Raw genomic sequence first — 17052 nt, forward strand, 5'->3', positions numbered from 1 at the left:
AATATAAAGAAAATTCCATCTTTGATCCACATTTAAAAGACAGATTTAAAAAAAATTTTAGTTAAACTTTTAGTTAAATTTTAATTGAAAATCTATAAACTGTTGAACTTCAGTTTTATTCAGAATCTTTGAACTCCATTGTTCTGTAAATATTTTCTACCAGTGAAACATGAAAATACCACTTATTAGTATTTACCCTATAGCACAAGCAAATAAACTTGTTTGCACTTAAAACAACATATTACCCCACACCTTAAATTTCCTTTCCTGAAAATGATGGCAAAAGTATTTTGTTTGTTTTAACTTGACCCATCTTTTACATCTGAATCATTTTACAGATTTTCTTTTGAGACAAGTGGCCTTAGATGTTCAGATAATAGTGGCAGATTTCTGCTATTTCAATGATATTTATTAGAGATACCTTTAGTGAAATTTGTATGTCAAATTTTCTTTTATATTGATAAATAGAACCTTATTAATTCAATGCAAGCAATATCAATGTGACCATAAATATCCAATTTATAGAAATATGTTTAGAGACATCTGTTTTATTTAAAATAGAGTACCTATTATATTCTAAAGTGGAAATGAATAATAATAAAGGTATAAATTTAGAAATGTCTTATTAATACAAAACATCATAAAAATAAACATAATTAAATATTAAAGAATTTTTTAAAAATATAGTACTATATTACATTGTTACAGATAGTTTTATTTTTTGAGCTCTTATTTTAAATTATTAAAATATTTACTGAAACATATGATTTTTGACATAAATATATTCTATTTCTCAATGTATATTAATCTTTAAATGAGCAGTATATATGAATTGAGAGATATTGGAGGATATGCATTCCCTACTTAGAGAATGATGGCAGCATCCTGAGCATGACATGCTGGTTTCCAGTCACAATCTTTTCTCTGCCTAATGTTCAGCTCCTTCCCTAGACTGGGGAAGACAAGGAACTATTCCTTGGACTCCCTTTACAGATGTAGGTTATCCTTAGACCATTTCCAAACACCAAGGATGGACCCAACCTGGTCTTCTCTAAAAGAAACAACCTCGTGAGCCTTGACTATTTCAGACTCCTTTTGAAGTCATCTCCATTTAAAACGGAATCCAGGTAAGTTTTTGTCAGTATCAGAAACAAATGGAATTTACCAGATGCATACAGAAAATGATAAAACCCAGAGAAAATTCCCTGCTGTAGAGAAGAAAGGGAAAATGTGGCTTCCTGGTTTTTAGCATTGAGCCATTTTTCATAGTGCCAATTCCGGTATTAGAGTTCTTTTATTTGTATTTATAAAAGTAACTTCCCCCTGGGTTGGGTGTAAATTTCTCCAAAATACCTCCTATCCTTATTCCTAGGTATGAAAGGGTGTTTTCGTTCCAATTTTAGTTTTCTTATTTAGAGATTCCCTCTTTCAGAATTAATAATTAACCAGAAAACTAATTTATCCAACTCTTTAAACTCAATTTATTTGAAAGGAAAGTAGCTTCAAGCAGGTTATGTCCATGGTTTTATACCACCTCTAGCCATGGGCCTTTGGAAATACTTTGTTTTTTAATTTTCCTGGAGAAAAGTTTGGGACAGGGACAGGAACAAATGTGAGTAAAACAACTCATCTTCATTTTGTAATGTATCTTAGTAGTGATGAGTGAAAAAGCAAATTCAACAGATTGTGTTGATTTGAAAATAACTCTCTCCTTCTGAGAGCACCAAATGGGTAGTCTCATTTCTGAATGAGAAAACCAAGGAAGCGTTTTGATTTGATAAGTGACTAACAAAGTGACAGCTTTTATGAGATTGTTATTTATAAAAATGTACATAAGTGATTACTCACATTCCACTTCAAAAAGGCACAAAGTCAACTCAAGATAATAACCTAATTTTGTCATTTCTTGCTTATTTGTATTCAGTACTTAGTTTGATTTGTGTTTTTCATGGACTACACACAGTTAAGCCAGAGTTACTTGGGGGTCAATTCTAATACTGCGATTTGAAAATTTATTGTTGTAATTAATTATGTCTACATCTCTGAGCTGATTCTTTACAACTTTTAGTGGTATTGAAAGTCTGTACATTTTTAATTATGTCTTAAAAACAATGACCTCATATCTAGAAATAATATTTAAGTACTGAAAAGTAATCAGATATTATCTAATAGAACCAACTTGTTTCATATGTGAGGGTAAGTCCAGAGAGGGCAAGGGATTGGCCAAAGGTCACACTCCTAGAGAGAGAGAGAGAGGCAGGACTTTCATTCATGTCTTCTCATTATCACCAGTTTTTTTCCATTATCAAAAATGTGCATATAAACATGTTAAATGTATTATAAATATAAATATATACTTAGAATATCATAAATTTGTAGTATTTTCTCATTCATAATCTTTAGATTTTATCACATGGCCACAAGCACACCATTACCTTAATTAATTTTTATTTCTTTTTGAAAGACAAACAATTGAAACTCATAGAAATTTGTATTAATTGACTTTACATTAGTGGCAGAACTAGGGCTAGAACCTGGGATCCTAAGATCCTTGCCCAAGGACATTCTGAATTCTTCCCCACTACATTGCATTGGCCCTTAATAGAAAGCATCTCCTCACCTGACGTGAGAGTGTGCCGTTTACAACATGGCAATTAATTACTTTGACTAGTTGACTGACTGATCAAATATTTATGGAGCACCTAGCATTTAATAGCACCGAGGGTATCGCAAATAAGAAAAGATAATTCCTAGAGATTATCTTTTATACAAGCAAATGATGAATAAATGAACCTATGAATGAAGGAATAAATAAGAGTAGGTAGTTAGTAGTATTTTGAAGTGAAAAGCACAAAGATAAAAAGTTGATGAAGCACTGCTTAAAAATATGGACAGGAGGTTCTGTTAAGGGGATGACACTCGAGCAGATGTTGAAGAAGTGAGGGAGGAAGCCATGCAATCATCTGGGGAAAACATTATAGGTAAAGGTCAAAGAAGCAGTCTCACCTTTCTGCAAGCTCAGTGACCTGATCCTCTGCAGCTGTTGAAAGAAAATGAAAATATAAAATTCCTCATATGGCTAGATCATAATACTGTTACATCAGTAAGGATTCCAGAGCCATTTTTAAGGACTTCTAAATAGGTTAGGTGTCACTTCTCCCACCACATAAACAACTCAATACTGAACTAAAAAATACAAACTTTTAAAAAATATTGAAATTAAAATAGCCTTTTATTTCTAGATTTTTCTATTTTTCCATATTTTATTGGTGCATTATAATCATACATAATGTGGTATTTGATGTTAGATATTCATACATGCACACAATATAACAAAATAATTTGATCAGTATTTTTCCCCAGCATCTACCCTTTCCGTCCTTCCCTCTCTATTCCTGGTCCCTTTCCAATACTCTACTGGTCTCTGATTTTTCATGAAGTCCTTCCTTGCTGCACACCTTCATTTCCTTTTTCCTCTCTAGCTTCCATATATGAGAGAAAACATCTGAGCCTGTACTTTCTGAGTTTGCCTTATTTCACTTAAGATAATGTTCTCAAGTTTCTTCCATTCTTCTTTATGGCTTAATAAACTCCGTTTTGTGTGTGTGTGTGTGTTTGTATAAAATATATAATATTTTCTTTATTCATCCACTGATGGATGCCTAAGCTAGTTCCATTGGATTTTGTGAATTGTGCTGCTATAAACGTGTATGTATGTATCACTGTAATATGATGACATTAATCCTTTAGAATAAATACAAAGTAGTTGTATAGCTGAGTTATGTTGCATTCCTAGTTTTTTGAGAAAACTCATACTGATTTCCATAGTATTTATACTAATTTACAATATCAACAATGTATATAAGTTCCTTTTTCTCCACATCCTCCCCAGTATTTATTATTGTTTATATTCTTGATGGTTGCCATTATAACTGGAGTGAGGTGAGATACCACTGTAGTTTTGATTTACATTTCCCTGGTTGCTAAAGATATTTGAACATTTCTTCATGTATTTATTGGCCACTTATATTTTTTCTTTTGAGGAATTCTATTTAATTTATTTGCCCACCTATTAATTGGGATATTTGCTTTTTTCTGGCATTAAGTTTACTGAATTATTTATATATTTTAGATATGAATCCTCTGTCAAACAGTAAATAACAAAAATTTTCTTCCATGTTTTAAGATTCTCTTTTCACATTCTTAATTGTTTCCTCTACTGTACAGATGCTTTTTCATTTGAAGTCATCCTTTTTATTAATTCTTGGTATTATTTCCTGAGTTTTAGGAGTCCTAATGAAGAAGTTGTTGCCTGTATATATATATATATATATATATATATATATATATATATATATATATATATATATATTGACTCTATATTTTCTCCTAGGAATTATATATTTCCTAGGTCTTTGATTCAATTTTTGTGCAGAGTGGTAGATAAGGGTCTGGTCTCATCCTTCTACTTATGGATAACCAGTTTCCCAGCACCATTTGTTTAAAAAGCTGTCTTTTCTCCAATGATTTTTTAGCACCTTTATCAAGGATCAGACAACTGGATATGTGGGTTTGTCTCTTATCTGTATTCTGTACCATTGGTCTATATGATTGCTTTTATGCCAGTATCATGCAGTTTTTGTTTGTCTGGTACTGGGGATTGAACCCAGGAACACTTAACCACTGAGCCACATCCCCAGCCTTTTTTTAATTTAAATATTTTTTAGCTGTCAATGGATCCTTATTTTATTTATTTACGTGTGGTGCTGAGACTCTAATTCAGTGCCTTACATATACTAGGCAAGAGCTCTACCACTGAGCAACAACCCTAGCCCCTCCCTTTGTTTTTTGGTAGGGGAGTACGGGGATTGAATTCAGGGGCACTTGACCACTGAGCCACATTCCTAGACTATTTTGTATTTTATTAGAGACAGGGCCTCACTGAGTTGCTTAGTGCCTCTCTAAATTGCTGAGGCTGGCTTTGAACTTGCTATTCTCCTGCCTCAGCCTCCAGAGCTACAGGGATTACAGGTATGTGCCATTGCACCTGGCTCCCTGCAGTTTTTATTATCATTGCTCTGTAGTATAATTTGGAGTCAATATTGTTATGCCTCCGGCATTGCTTTTTTGGCTTAGAATTCCTTTGGCTACTCTAGATCTTTTTTCTTCCAAATGAATTGTAGGATTTTTTTTTTCTAGTTCTGTGAAAAATGTCATTGTTATTTTGATAGGGATTGCATGGTCAGGTTAGAAAAATATTTAATCTTTATATTGCTTTTGGTAATATGGCCATTTTAACAATATTAATTTTGCTGATCCATGAAAAAGGCAGTTTTTCCCTATTTCTACAATTTCTTTCTTCAATATTCCATTGTTTTTGAGGTCTTTTATCTCCTTGATTAGATTTTTATTCCTAGGGTTTTTGTCAGCTTCTTTGTTTGTTGAGACTATTGTAAATAGATTATTTTTTTATTCTCCCCCTCCTCCCTTCCCCCCTCCTCCCCTCCCCCCTCCTCCCCTCCTCCCCTCCCCCCTCCTCCCCTCCTCCCCTCCCCCCTCCTCCCCTCCCCCTCCCTCTCCCCCTCCCCCCTCCTCCCCCTCCCTCTCCCCCTCCCTCTCCCCCTCCCCCTCCCTCTCCCCCTCCCCCTCCTCCTCCTTGAACTCAGAGGCACTTGGCCACTGAGCCACACTCTTGGCCATGTATTTTGGGTGTGTGTGTGTATTTTTTTTTCTTACAAACAGGGTCTTCTGAGTTGTTTAGGGCCTCACTAAATTTCTGAGGCTGGCTTTGAACTCGAGATCCTCCTGCCTCTGTCTTCTGTGCCACTGGGGATTACTGGTGTGCGCCACGGTGCCAGCCTATTTTCCTGATTTCTTTATCAGCAAATTCATTATTCATGCATAGGAAAACCATTGGTTTTTTTATGTTGATTTTTTTAACTTCCTACTTTGCTGAATTTCTTAGTTCTGACAGTCTTCTGGTGGAGCTTTTTAGATCTTCTACATATAAGGTCATGTCTGCAAACAGTGATAACTTGACTTCTTCCTTTTCTGTTTTTATCCCTTTTATTTTCTTCTTTTGTGTAATTGTGCTGTTAAAAATGTCCAATACTACACTGGATAGGAGTGTTCAGATTGGACACCCCTAGATTTTTCTGATTGCAAAATTCTTATTAAATTCAATTTAAGACAGCTATTGAAAGTGTTAAATCCAGAAACAGGTTACTCAGCTTCAGTTTTTAAGAACCTGAACATATTAATTGGCAGTTTGTTCATCTGAAAATGGGAGCAGTAATAGGACTTTCCTCACTTAATAGGTGTAGCAAAATAATAGTTTTTATATTTTTATGGTTTCCATAGGAGGTGTCTCCCAGAAGCTCATGTATGAGACAAAGCAAGAATGCTCAGAGGTGAAAAGATTAGATTATGAGAGCTGTAACCTGATAAATGGGTTAATCCATTGATATGGATTAAATGGGTGGTAGCTGTAGGCAGATAGGGTGTGACTGGAGGAAGGAGGTCACTGGGGGACACCTGTGGGGTTTATACTTTGTCTCTTAAGAGCAGAGTGCTTTCTCTTCTTCCTGCTTGCCATGTCCTTAGCTACTTTCATCTGCCTTGTGCTTTTTTTTTTTTTTTAAGAGAGAGAGAGAGAATTTTTTTTTAGTATTTATTTTTTGTTTTTCGGCGGACACAACATCTTTTTTTGTATGTGGTACTGAGGATTGAACCCAGGCCGCACGCGCGCTACCACTTGAGCCACATCCCCAGCCCTGCCTTGTGTTTTTATCATGATGTTCTGCCTCACCTCAGGCCCAAAGCTATGAAGTCAGCTGACCATGGACTGAGCCTCTAAAACTATGAACCAAAATAAGCTTTTTGTCCTCTACATTGTTCTGGTAAGGTTTTTTGGTCACAGTGGTGTAAAAGATGACCAAAACAAAAGTTGATACCAGGAGTAGAGTTAATGCTTTGACTACCCTGACCATGTACTTCAAAAGCCTTCAGAGCTGGATTAAAGGGGAGGGAGGATTTTGAAAAGTCTAGAGATAAAAGTGAAAAACTTAAAAAATGTTGTAAGTAGAGCTGAATGGGTGAATCTAGTGGGGGCTCAGAATGCTGACAGAACTGCAGACAGTAAATACTGACTGGGCTCATGAGATTTCAGAGGAGAAAGAGGACTCTATTGAAAATTGGACTGGAGGCCATTAATATTACATTCAGACAAAAAAAAAAAAAGTTGCTTATATTTTGTACATGTCCTAGCACCTACGGTGAGACTAAATTGAAAAGTGCTGGACTAATTTATCTGGCAGAGGAAATTTCAAGGCAGTACAACATTCGTGGAGTGGCATAAATATTGCTGATGAGTTTTAGCCAAGTTTACTGTGATAATCAGGAAAGAATCCACAGAAGAAAGATTTGAAAGATTTCCAATTTGGTTAAACAAGTACAAATAAAACTGGGACTATGAACATTTTAGTTGTCAAAGAGATTAAAACCACTAAAAAGATGCTAACCACTGTACTCAAAACAATAAGAAAGATGGACTATGCCCTCTTAGGCTTAAGGGTATTGAAGTAAAAATTTCTTTGAGAAGAGACAAAGGAGTACCCTGCTTACACAGGGAGCCCAGGAAGTTTTTGTTTTTGTTTTTAACAAAGATCAGCCACCCAGGCACTCAGAGGCTGCTGCAGGTATGGTTCCAGGAGGCTTGGCTACTGCTTAAGATGGTGGGAAACTACACAGTCCCTGTGGGCATCCCCTGAGGGTGTGATATATAAAGATGTGAGAAAGAAGCTGAAGCTGCAATGGAAACCCTCAAGATCAAGGGATAACAGTACTATGAAATGTCTGGCAAGGAAAGCTGCAGGATTTGAGCAGAGGCAAGCCAAGACAGGACCACATGGACTGCAGTCAACAAAGTCATAGAGCAAAACTGCATAAACCCTTTAGAAAAACCATTACAATGCCAGTGCCCCAGATACTAGACATGGAGCTACAGGATTTGATTGCCGAGCTAAATTGTAATCTTGCTTTGGTGTCATCCTTTCTTTTTATGTTCTTATTTCCTCCTTGCAAAATGAAAATGTTTATATGACATATATAACTTGCCATTGATCTTTACAAGGGAAAGTATCCAAGAGTTTGCCTTGAGTCTCAGATAAGATTTGGATATGGACTTTCAACAGTGCTATGAAGACTATGGGACTCTAAAAAAAGGAATGTATTTTATATTGTGAGATGACATAAACATCTGGAGGTCAAAGGTGGGATGCTATGGTTTAGAAACGATGTGTCCCCCAAAAGCTCAGGTATGAGACAATGCAAGAATGTTCATAAGTGAAATGATTAAATTATAAGAGCAGTAACTTAGTAGATTTATCACTGATACAGGTTAACTGGGTGGTTGCTGCAGGCAGGTAAAGTGTGGCTGGAGGAAGTAAGTCACTGGGAACACAACTTTGGGGTTTATATTTTGTCTCTGTTGAGCACAGTGCTCTCTCTCTCTGCTTCCTGGTTGCCATGTCCTGAGCTGCTGTCATCTGCCATGCCCTTCCAATGCCATGTTCTGCCTCATCTCAGGCTCAGAGCTCTGGAGTCAATTGACTATGAACTGAAACCTCTTGAATCAGGAGCCAAAATGAACTGTTCCTCCTCTACATTGTTCTTGTCAGATCTTTTGATCACAGAGACATAAAAAGCTGACTAAAACGTATGTGTATGAATATATAGGTGCTTAGGATGGTGCCTAGCACATAGTAAAGATTTGGTAAAGGTATCTTTGTTACAAGCTTTTCATTGTTTTGAGGAAAATGCCTGAGAAAAACAACTTGAAGGAGGAAAAACTTATTTTGGCTCATGATTTCAGAGATTTCAGACTATTGTTAGCTGGTTGCATTGTTTTGGGTCTGAGGCAAAGCAGAACATCATGACAGTGGGAGGGTAGAGGAGAAGGCTACTTACCACATGGCAGCCAGGAATCAGAGAAAGGAGGAAAGAAAGAAAAAGAAAGTGCAGTGCAGTAATTCTGCCCAGTGTGGTGGTGGGTGCCCCCCAAGCCTGTCGGATTTCATTTAGTCAATCACAAAGGCCTTTGGGTTGATAAATGCTTCGTATGCAGCTCTCACTATTCAAATTAGATACTTCACTGATACATAAAAATATTCTATTTATTATAAGTGCATCTAATAAGACAATGAAAAATTCACACATCTTAAAATTTGTGTTTCAAAGCTTGTATAGGTTCATTTCCATTCTTATATAAAGGCATAAAAGTAAAATGGAGGCAACAGCCAATGGTTGGAACAGTGCTTGTAACTTTAGCCTCAATTATATACATTATATGCAACTGGGACCCCAATGTAAATTTTCACCTCATTTACTTATAAGTCTTGAGATATTGACCAAATTAACCTCTGATCACTAAAACAGGAATAATAATAGCACCTACATCACCGGCTTATAAAGATGAGAAGAGCTCTATGGAAGTGCCAACATGCTCTGACACATTACTACCCAAGTTACTGCCTATTGTTGTATGATTATTGTTATTTCTGTTACCTCACAGAGCTCCATCACTACTGCCAGATACCTTCCTCCAGCTCATTCATGTTCTGCATCTTTATCCCCTCACTAGAAAGGCATATTTCTATGATTAATGCTTTTGAACTAACTTAGTGAAATTGGTGGATCTTATTCTTAATATTGAGTATTAAGCATGCTGGGTGCTATCATATACATGCTCTTATTTAACCCTGACCACAGTCTGGTTTAAAGAAAATACACGCTGAAATTTTAACAGATGCATTATTTTGGGCTCAGGGAGGATTAGTGACTTTACTAAGAGAGGAGAGAGAGAGGGAAGGAGGGAGGAAAGAGGGAGGGAGGAAAAGAAAGAAAGGGGGAGGGAAGGAAGAAAGGAAGTAAAAGGAAAGAGAAAGGGAGAAAAGGAGGGAGAAAAGGAGATAGGGAGGAGAGGAAGGAAGTAAGGAAAGAAGGAAGACAGGGAAGGAGGGAGGGAGGGAGGAAGGGAGGGAGAAAAGCAAGTGCCCACTTCTATGTTGCCATGAATACCATGGAGTCCTCCCTGGCTGCTATTATTACCTTTCCAAACATAAACAAAATCCCCAGCTCTATTTCCTCTTTTTTCTTAGAAACTATGCTGGAATTATCATAGATCACAAAATGAATTTTTATTTTAAAATATTATTTAAGTTGAAATATGTCTATTTCAAGTTGCATCTCACAAGTGAGAGAAAAAAATCAGTATAAGAACATATGTCTTATAAAGATACTGAATTTTTTCCTATTTCAACAGCTATGTCATTTCAGCACCGAACATATTTCATGTTGGAGCATCTGAAAATATTGTAATTCAAGCTTATGGATACACTGAAGCATTTGATGCAACAGTCTCTATTAAAAGTTATCCTGATAAAAAAATTAGTTACTCCTCAAGCTATGTTATTTTATCCCCAGAAAATAAATTCCAGAACTCTGCAATCTTAACGGTATGTATTTATACTTCATTTTATTTTTATATGCAGAATATTTCTGATAAAATATGTACAAAATTCGAATATTGATAAACATAAGATTTGACCATTTGCACCACGCTACTACTGTGTAATTATTAGATGATTATCAGTTGCTAATGCTAATCTGAGTGAAATAGAAAATTATAAACTGAAAAATTGTGTCTTCAATACAAGTGAATGTTCAGATTCTAATTGGGAAGTAAAATTGTGTGCATTTGTTTAAACGCAAATATTGTAAAACCATAGCTTCCAAAAGTAATAAGACTATTGACTACTAAAGTGAATAGCTCTCATCAGCATTCCATAGTAAATAGAAATATCAACCTTGACCAAATAACTTCTTCTATTAAGATACTGCAGTACAGACTTGAGGATGCTTATGATTCATTTCTTATTTAAAATTCTGATATTTAAAAAGAATCAGAAAAATTAAACATCAAAGTTGAAAGGACCTCTGGGACTCATTTGCATCATTGTTTCTCTACAATGAGTTGTTTAAAAGGAAATTAAAAATTTAAATTTTATAAAGAGCTTAAAATTATGTTACTTTTCTAATTTTTGAACTCATTTTGTAAATCTGTCTTGATTTTCAAAAATATTTATATTTTAGTGTTAGTTGGATACAATACCTTTATTTTATTTATTTATGTTTATGTGGTGCTGAAGATAGAACCTAGGGCCTGGCACATGCTAAGCAAATGCTCTACTGCTGAGCCACAAGCCCTGTTTTTACTTTTTAATTCTGTAAAAGTCATAAGCATAAGATTCTACCTTATATTAGGTTTATATCTATTTATGTCTTTTTTGAATATGTTATAAATAATCAAGTGTCAATGCTGAGAATCTTTTATGTTTTATCCTTTAAAAAATGTATAGAGCTAGGCGCAGTGGTGCACACCAATTAATCCCAGCAATTTAGGAGACTAAGGCAGGAGGATCACAAGTTCAAAGATAATTTCAGCTATTTATCGAGGCCCTGTCTCAAAATTAAAAAAAGATTGGGTATGTTGCTCAGTGCAAGATCCCCTTGGATTCATTCCCCAGTTAAAAAGGTGGTGCATATTTTATTTATTTATTTATTTATTTATTTAGAGGCTATTGTGAATGGAGTAGTTTTCCTAATTTCTCTTTCAGTGGATTCACCACTGATGTATAGGAATGCGTTTGATTTATGGGTGTTGATTTTATATCCTGCTACTTTGCTGAATTCATTTATTAGTTTTAGAAGTTTTCTGGTGGAATTTTTTGGGTTTTCTAGATACAGAATCATGTCATTGGCAAATAGTGATAGTTTGAGTTCTTCTTTACCTATTTGTATCCCTTTAATTTCTTTCTTTTGTCTAATTGCCCTGGTTAAAGTTTTAAGGATGATGTTGAATAGAAGTGGTGAAAGAGGACATCCTTGTCTTGTTCCAGTTTTTAGCAGGAATGCTTTCAAATTTTCTCCATTTAGAATGACGCTGGCCTTGGGTTTAGCATGTACAGCTTTTAAAATGTTGAGGTATGTTCCTACTATCCCTAGGTTTTCTAATGTTTTGAACATGAAGGTGTGCTGTATTTTGTCAAATGCTTTTTCTGCATCTATTGAGATGATCAAATGATTCTTGTTTTTAAGTCTATTAATATGATGAATTACATTTATTACTTTCCGTATGTTGAACCAACCCTTCATCTCTGGTATGAACCCTACTTGATCATCATGCACTATCCTTTCGATATGTTTTTGTATGCAATTTGCCAGAATTTTACTGAGAATTTTTGCATCTATGTTCATTAGGGATATTGGTCTGAAGTTTTTTTTCCTTGATGTGTCTTTGTCTGGTTTTGATATCAGGGTGATATTAGCCTCATAGAATGAGTTTGGAAGGGTTCCCTCCTTTTCTATTTCATGGAATACTTTTAAGAGTATTGGTGTTAATTCTTTGAAAGTCTTTTAATTCTGTAAAACAATCCATCTGGTCCTGGACTTTTCTTGGCTGGTAGGCTTTTGATGGCTTTTGCTATTTCATTACTTGAACTTGATCTATTTAAATCATGTATGAGCTCCTCATTCAGTTTGGGTAGGTCATATGTTTCTAGAAATTAAATAAAATACCTGGCAAGCAATCTAACAAAAGAGGTGAAAGACCTCTACGATGAAAACTACAAAGCACTAAAAGAAAAAAAGAAACTGAGGAAAACCTCAGAAGATGGAAATATCTCCCATGTTCCTGGGTAGGCAGAATTAATATTGTCAAAATGGCCACACTACCAAACGTTATACAGATTTAATGCAATTCCTATTAAAATTCCAATGACATTCTTCATATAAATAGACAAAGCAATCATAAAATTTATTTGGAAAAATAAGAGACCCAGAATAATTAAAGCAATCCTTAGTAAGAAAAGTGAAGGAGGAGGCATCACAATTCCAGACCTTAAACTATACTACAAAGCTGTAGTAATAAAAACAGCATGATATTGGCCCCAAAATAGACTTGTAGACCATTGGTACAGAATAGAGGACACAGAGACAAACCCTGCCTGACATAAATATAGTTATTTCATATTAGACAAAGGTATCAAAAACATTCACTGGAGAAAAGTTAGCCTATTCAACAAATGGTGCTGGTAAAACTGGAAATCCATATGTAGCAAAATGAAATTAAACCTCTGTCTCTCACCCTGCACAAAAATCAACTCAAAGTGGATCAAAGACTTAGACACTAGAACAGACCCTGGGCCTAACAGAAGAAAAAATAGGCCCAAATCTTCACCACATTGGCCTTAACAAGACTCCTAAAGCGTAAGAAGTAAAATCAAGAATCAATAAATGGGAAGGATTAAAAAGCTTCTTCTCAACAAAGGAAACAATTAATAAAGTGAGGAGAGAGCCTACAGATTGGGAGAAAACCTTTACCACATGCACCTCCAATAAAGCATTATTCTCTAGGATATATAAAGAACTCAAAAAACTTAACACCCCGTCCCCCCCAAAAACCAAATAACCCAATCAATAAATTGGCTAAGAAACTGAACAGATATTTCACAGAAAAAGAAATACAATTGATCAACAAATATATGAAAAAGTGTTCAACATCTCTAGCAATTAGAGAAATGTAAATTAAAGCTACTGTAAGATTTCATCTCACTCCTGTCAGAATGCCAATCATCAAGAATATAGGCAACAATAAATGTTGGTGAGGATGTGGTGGAAAAGGTACACTCATACATTGCTGGTGGGACTGCAAATTGGTGCAACCACTATGGAAAGCAATACGGAGATTCCTCAGAAAATTGAGAATAGAACTACCATTTGACCCATCTATCCCACTCCTTGGTTTATACCCAAAGTACTTAAAATCAGCATACTACAGGGACACAGCCACATCAATGTTTATAGCAGCTCAATTCACAATAGCTAGACCATGGAACCAACCTAGGTGTCCCTCAATAGATGAATGGATAAAGAAAATGTGGTATATATACTCGATGGAATATTACTCAGCTTTAAAGAAGAGTAAAATAATGGCATTTGCTAGTAAATGGTTGGAGTTGGAGAATATCATGCTAAGCAAAATAAGCCAATCCAACAAAACTAAAGGCTGAATGTTTTCTCTAATATGCAGATGCTAATTCACAATAAGGCAGGACACACTAGGGAAGAATAGTGTTACCTTAGATTAGGTTGAGGAAAGTGATAGAAGGGAAGGGGAGGGGATGTGGAGATAGGAAATATAGCAGAATGAAACAGAAATTATTACTGTATGTATATGTGCAACTACATGACCAATAATGATTCTGCAACATGTACACTCAGAGAAATGAGAAATTATATCCCATCTATGAGATGATATATCAAAGTGCATAAATGCATTCTATTGTCATGTATAACTAATTAAAACAAATAAATTCTTTTAAAAGGTGGTGCATATATTACTCATGTTTAAGGAAAATCAATCTTAATAAATTCTAGCCAGCATAGGGATACTTCATGAAACTTCTGATGGCAAATACTAATACTTTCAGGTTTATTAAGAATTAAAATTCATTCCCCACAAGTGTTATTTTCAGTAAGCATTTGTTATCTGATAAGTTGTAAGGTTGCTACTAGATACCTGTGGTGTTCACCTTTAAATTTAAACCAATCAATGTTTATGAAGCATTTAATTTTATCTTAACATTCCAATGTATCTTTTTTGCCAATTGTTGGATGTTGTGCCACTATCTTCTAAGGACAAGTCCATTGACCCACGTTCAAATCTTATTTATTACAGGTTACACTACAGAATTATGTATGTTCTGTAGTGTTTCTTAAGAGTGGAGAAGGAAATCAAGATGCTTTGCATAGTAATCCAAGCATAGAATGCTACAGATTTTTATAATGTTTTCAAAATTTCTACAATAATCTCAAATATGTAATTCTATAGCTTTGGTTTTAGTATTTATTTTCAATATGTTTTAAATCCTAATTTTCTGAGAAACACTGTGCTTCTTTTTGTTACAGATTTTTTGTGTAAAATCACATATCATTGAAGGTAAAGGGGATGAGTATAATTATATGCTCACACTGGGAAGCGTGCACCTTGGCCCAGGAGCAGCAGTGTGTGATGGGCACAGAGTGTGTAGAGCCTAAGCCAGGCTGCCAGAGGCCGTGGAGAGCAGGGCTCATCAGGGAGCCGACCAGGCAGAGGTTTCTCATCAGTTCTGTAGCAGTGGCTGCATTAAGAGTGTGTAAATTTAGCAAACATGGAACCAAGAAGACTGTCCGTTTTGTTTGTTTGGTTTTTTGTTTTTGAGAGAAAGAGAGAGAGAGAGAGAGAGAGAGAGAGAGAGAGAGAGAGAGAGAGAGAGAGAGAGAGAGAGAGAGAATTTTTTAATATTTATTTTTCAGTTTTTGGTGGACACAACATCTTTATTTTATTTTTATGTGGTGCTCAGGATCGAACCCAGCGCCCCGCGCATGCCAGGCAAGCGCTTTACCCCTTGAGCCACATCTCCAGCCCCAACTGTCCCGTTCTTAAAGATAAGGTTGATAATAATTGACACTGAAAGGGCTTTGGGTAAATTTAATTGACTCTTCTGGATCCCAATCTACTTCACAAATGGTGAGATACACACACTCATTTTTTATTTTAATGAGATTGCAGTGGTGTTGAGAAAGTCAACTTGTCCTAGAACCCTAGAATTACTTTTCTCTTTTCTAGCAATATTTTCTTTTACAGATACAACCCAAACAACTGTCTGGAGAACAAGGCTCTGTTTCATATGTGTATTTGGAAGTCGTATCAAAGCATTTTTCAAAATCAAAAAAAATGCCAATAAGCTATGACAATGGATATCTCTTCATTCATACAGACAAACCTGTTTACACTCCACACCAGTCAGGTAGAGTGCAAGATTCTTCCTTCTCTGGGGAAAATTGACACTGTGTTGTAGAATTTTTTAACACCTGAAATTGGAGACAGGTTTTCAACCCTGCTCAAGAGACTCAGTCCTAAAGACTTTTATACTTGCAAATAGCATTTTAATTTAGGGAGAAATTGCTAAATAAATTATGAAACAAACAATTTAATTATCTGGCCTGTCACAGTTATTTCACTTATTAAACTTTGTAAAATGTTGAGCTTATCTATTAAACAAATGTAAGACTTAATTGCAAATACAATTTTGGCAATGGGAAAATAACTTATTATAGAACCACATACATGAAAAATTGACTCTGGAGCAGATCCCCAAACTGGGGAAACAAATCCAAGCTGAGGGGATTAGATATTTCAGCAGAGAATACACCAGCTCACAGAAATGTGTGGATATTAATTTTCAAAGAGTTTCTACCTGAGAAAACGTCTGTTAAACACTGTTCTTTTGTTAGAGGGGAAAGGCAGAATAGCCAGTCTAACCCTAGTGAGGAGTGCCTGGAAATATTCTCAGTGGACCAAAAGTTAAACCCAGAAAAGCATGATTCTGCCCACATGGTCATGTGTGCAAAGCCTTCACCTCCCCATCTCTCCTCCTCACCATCTTTGCCCCTTGACCACACCAAAGACAGGATTATGAGAGATGTGTCTGTAAACGGGGGAGCCTCTGACATTTTATTAGTGATAGTTTTGGGGAAAGAAGGCAGAACCAGCAGGTTTTGTTGAAAAATTTGGCACACAGTGGGGACTTGCTAAATGTTGGTGGAGTTGGCATCAACACTGAGGTGGGACATGGCAGTACCACTACCTCCTCAGCAGGGGCACCTGTTACAATCCTCTCAATGGAAAGGTCCAGAGAGGGTGGGGATATTGCCATCATGTTAGACAGAATGTCCTTGCCAAAACAGTGCCATCTCCTGCCCCTTGAGGATGGCTTGGTGACAAGATAACAGTCTCTACCCCACACAAGTCAGGTCTTTTAAGCTTGATCATACCTAGAAACAAGCACAACCTCGCCCTTTCTTCTTCCTATATTAATGATGCTCCTTGACTGGGTCCTGTTTACCCTGCCTACCATCTAGGGTCAGAGTCACTACCCAGTAAGTACCTAG

General features: G+C 35.9%; 1 protein-coding gene across 1 annotated transcript in view; it reads left to right on the forward strand.

Annotated features, from left to right (window-relative positions):
• Positions 1-1542: 1542 nt before the first annotated feature.
• LOC143385409 (complement C5-like) overlaps positions 1543-17052 on the forward strand; it is a 42568-nt gene continuing 27058 nt past the window's right edge. The window contains 4 exon segments of the mRNA XM_076840895.2: positions 1543-1552; positions 1555-1612; positions 10322-10514; positions 15746-15908. Coding sequence (XP_076697010.2) covers positions 1543-1552; positions 1555-1612; positions 10322-10514; positions 15746-15908 — 424 coding nt within the window.

The sequence above is a fragment of the Callospermophilus lateralis genome, chromosome 2 (assembly GCF_048772815.1).
Source record: "Callospermophilus lateralis isolate mCalLat2 chromosome 2, mCalLat2.hap1, whole genome shotgun sequence".
NCBI classification, from domain to species: domain Eukaryota; kingdom Metazoa; phylum Chordata; class Mammalia; order Rodentia; family Sciuridae; genus Callospermophilus; species Callospermophilus lateralis.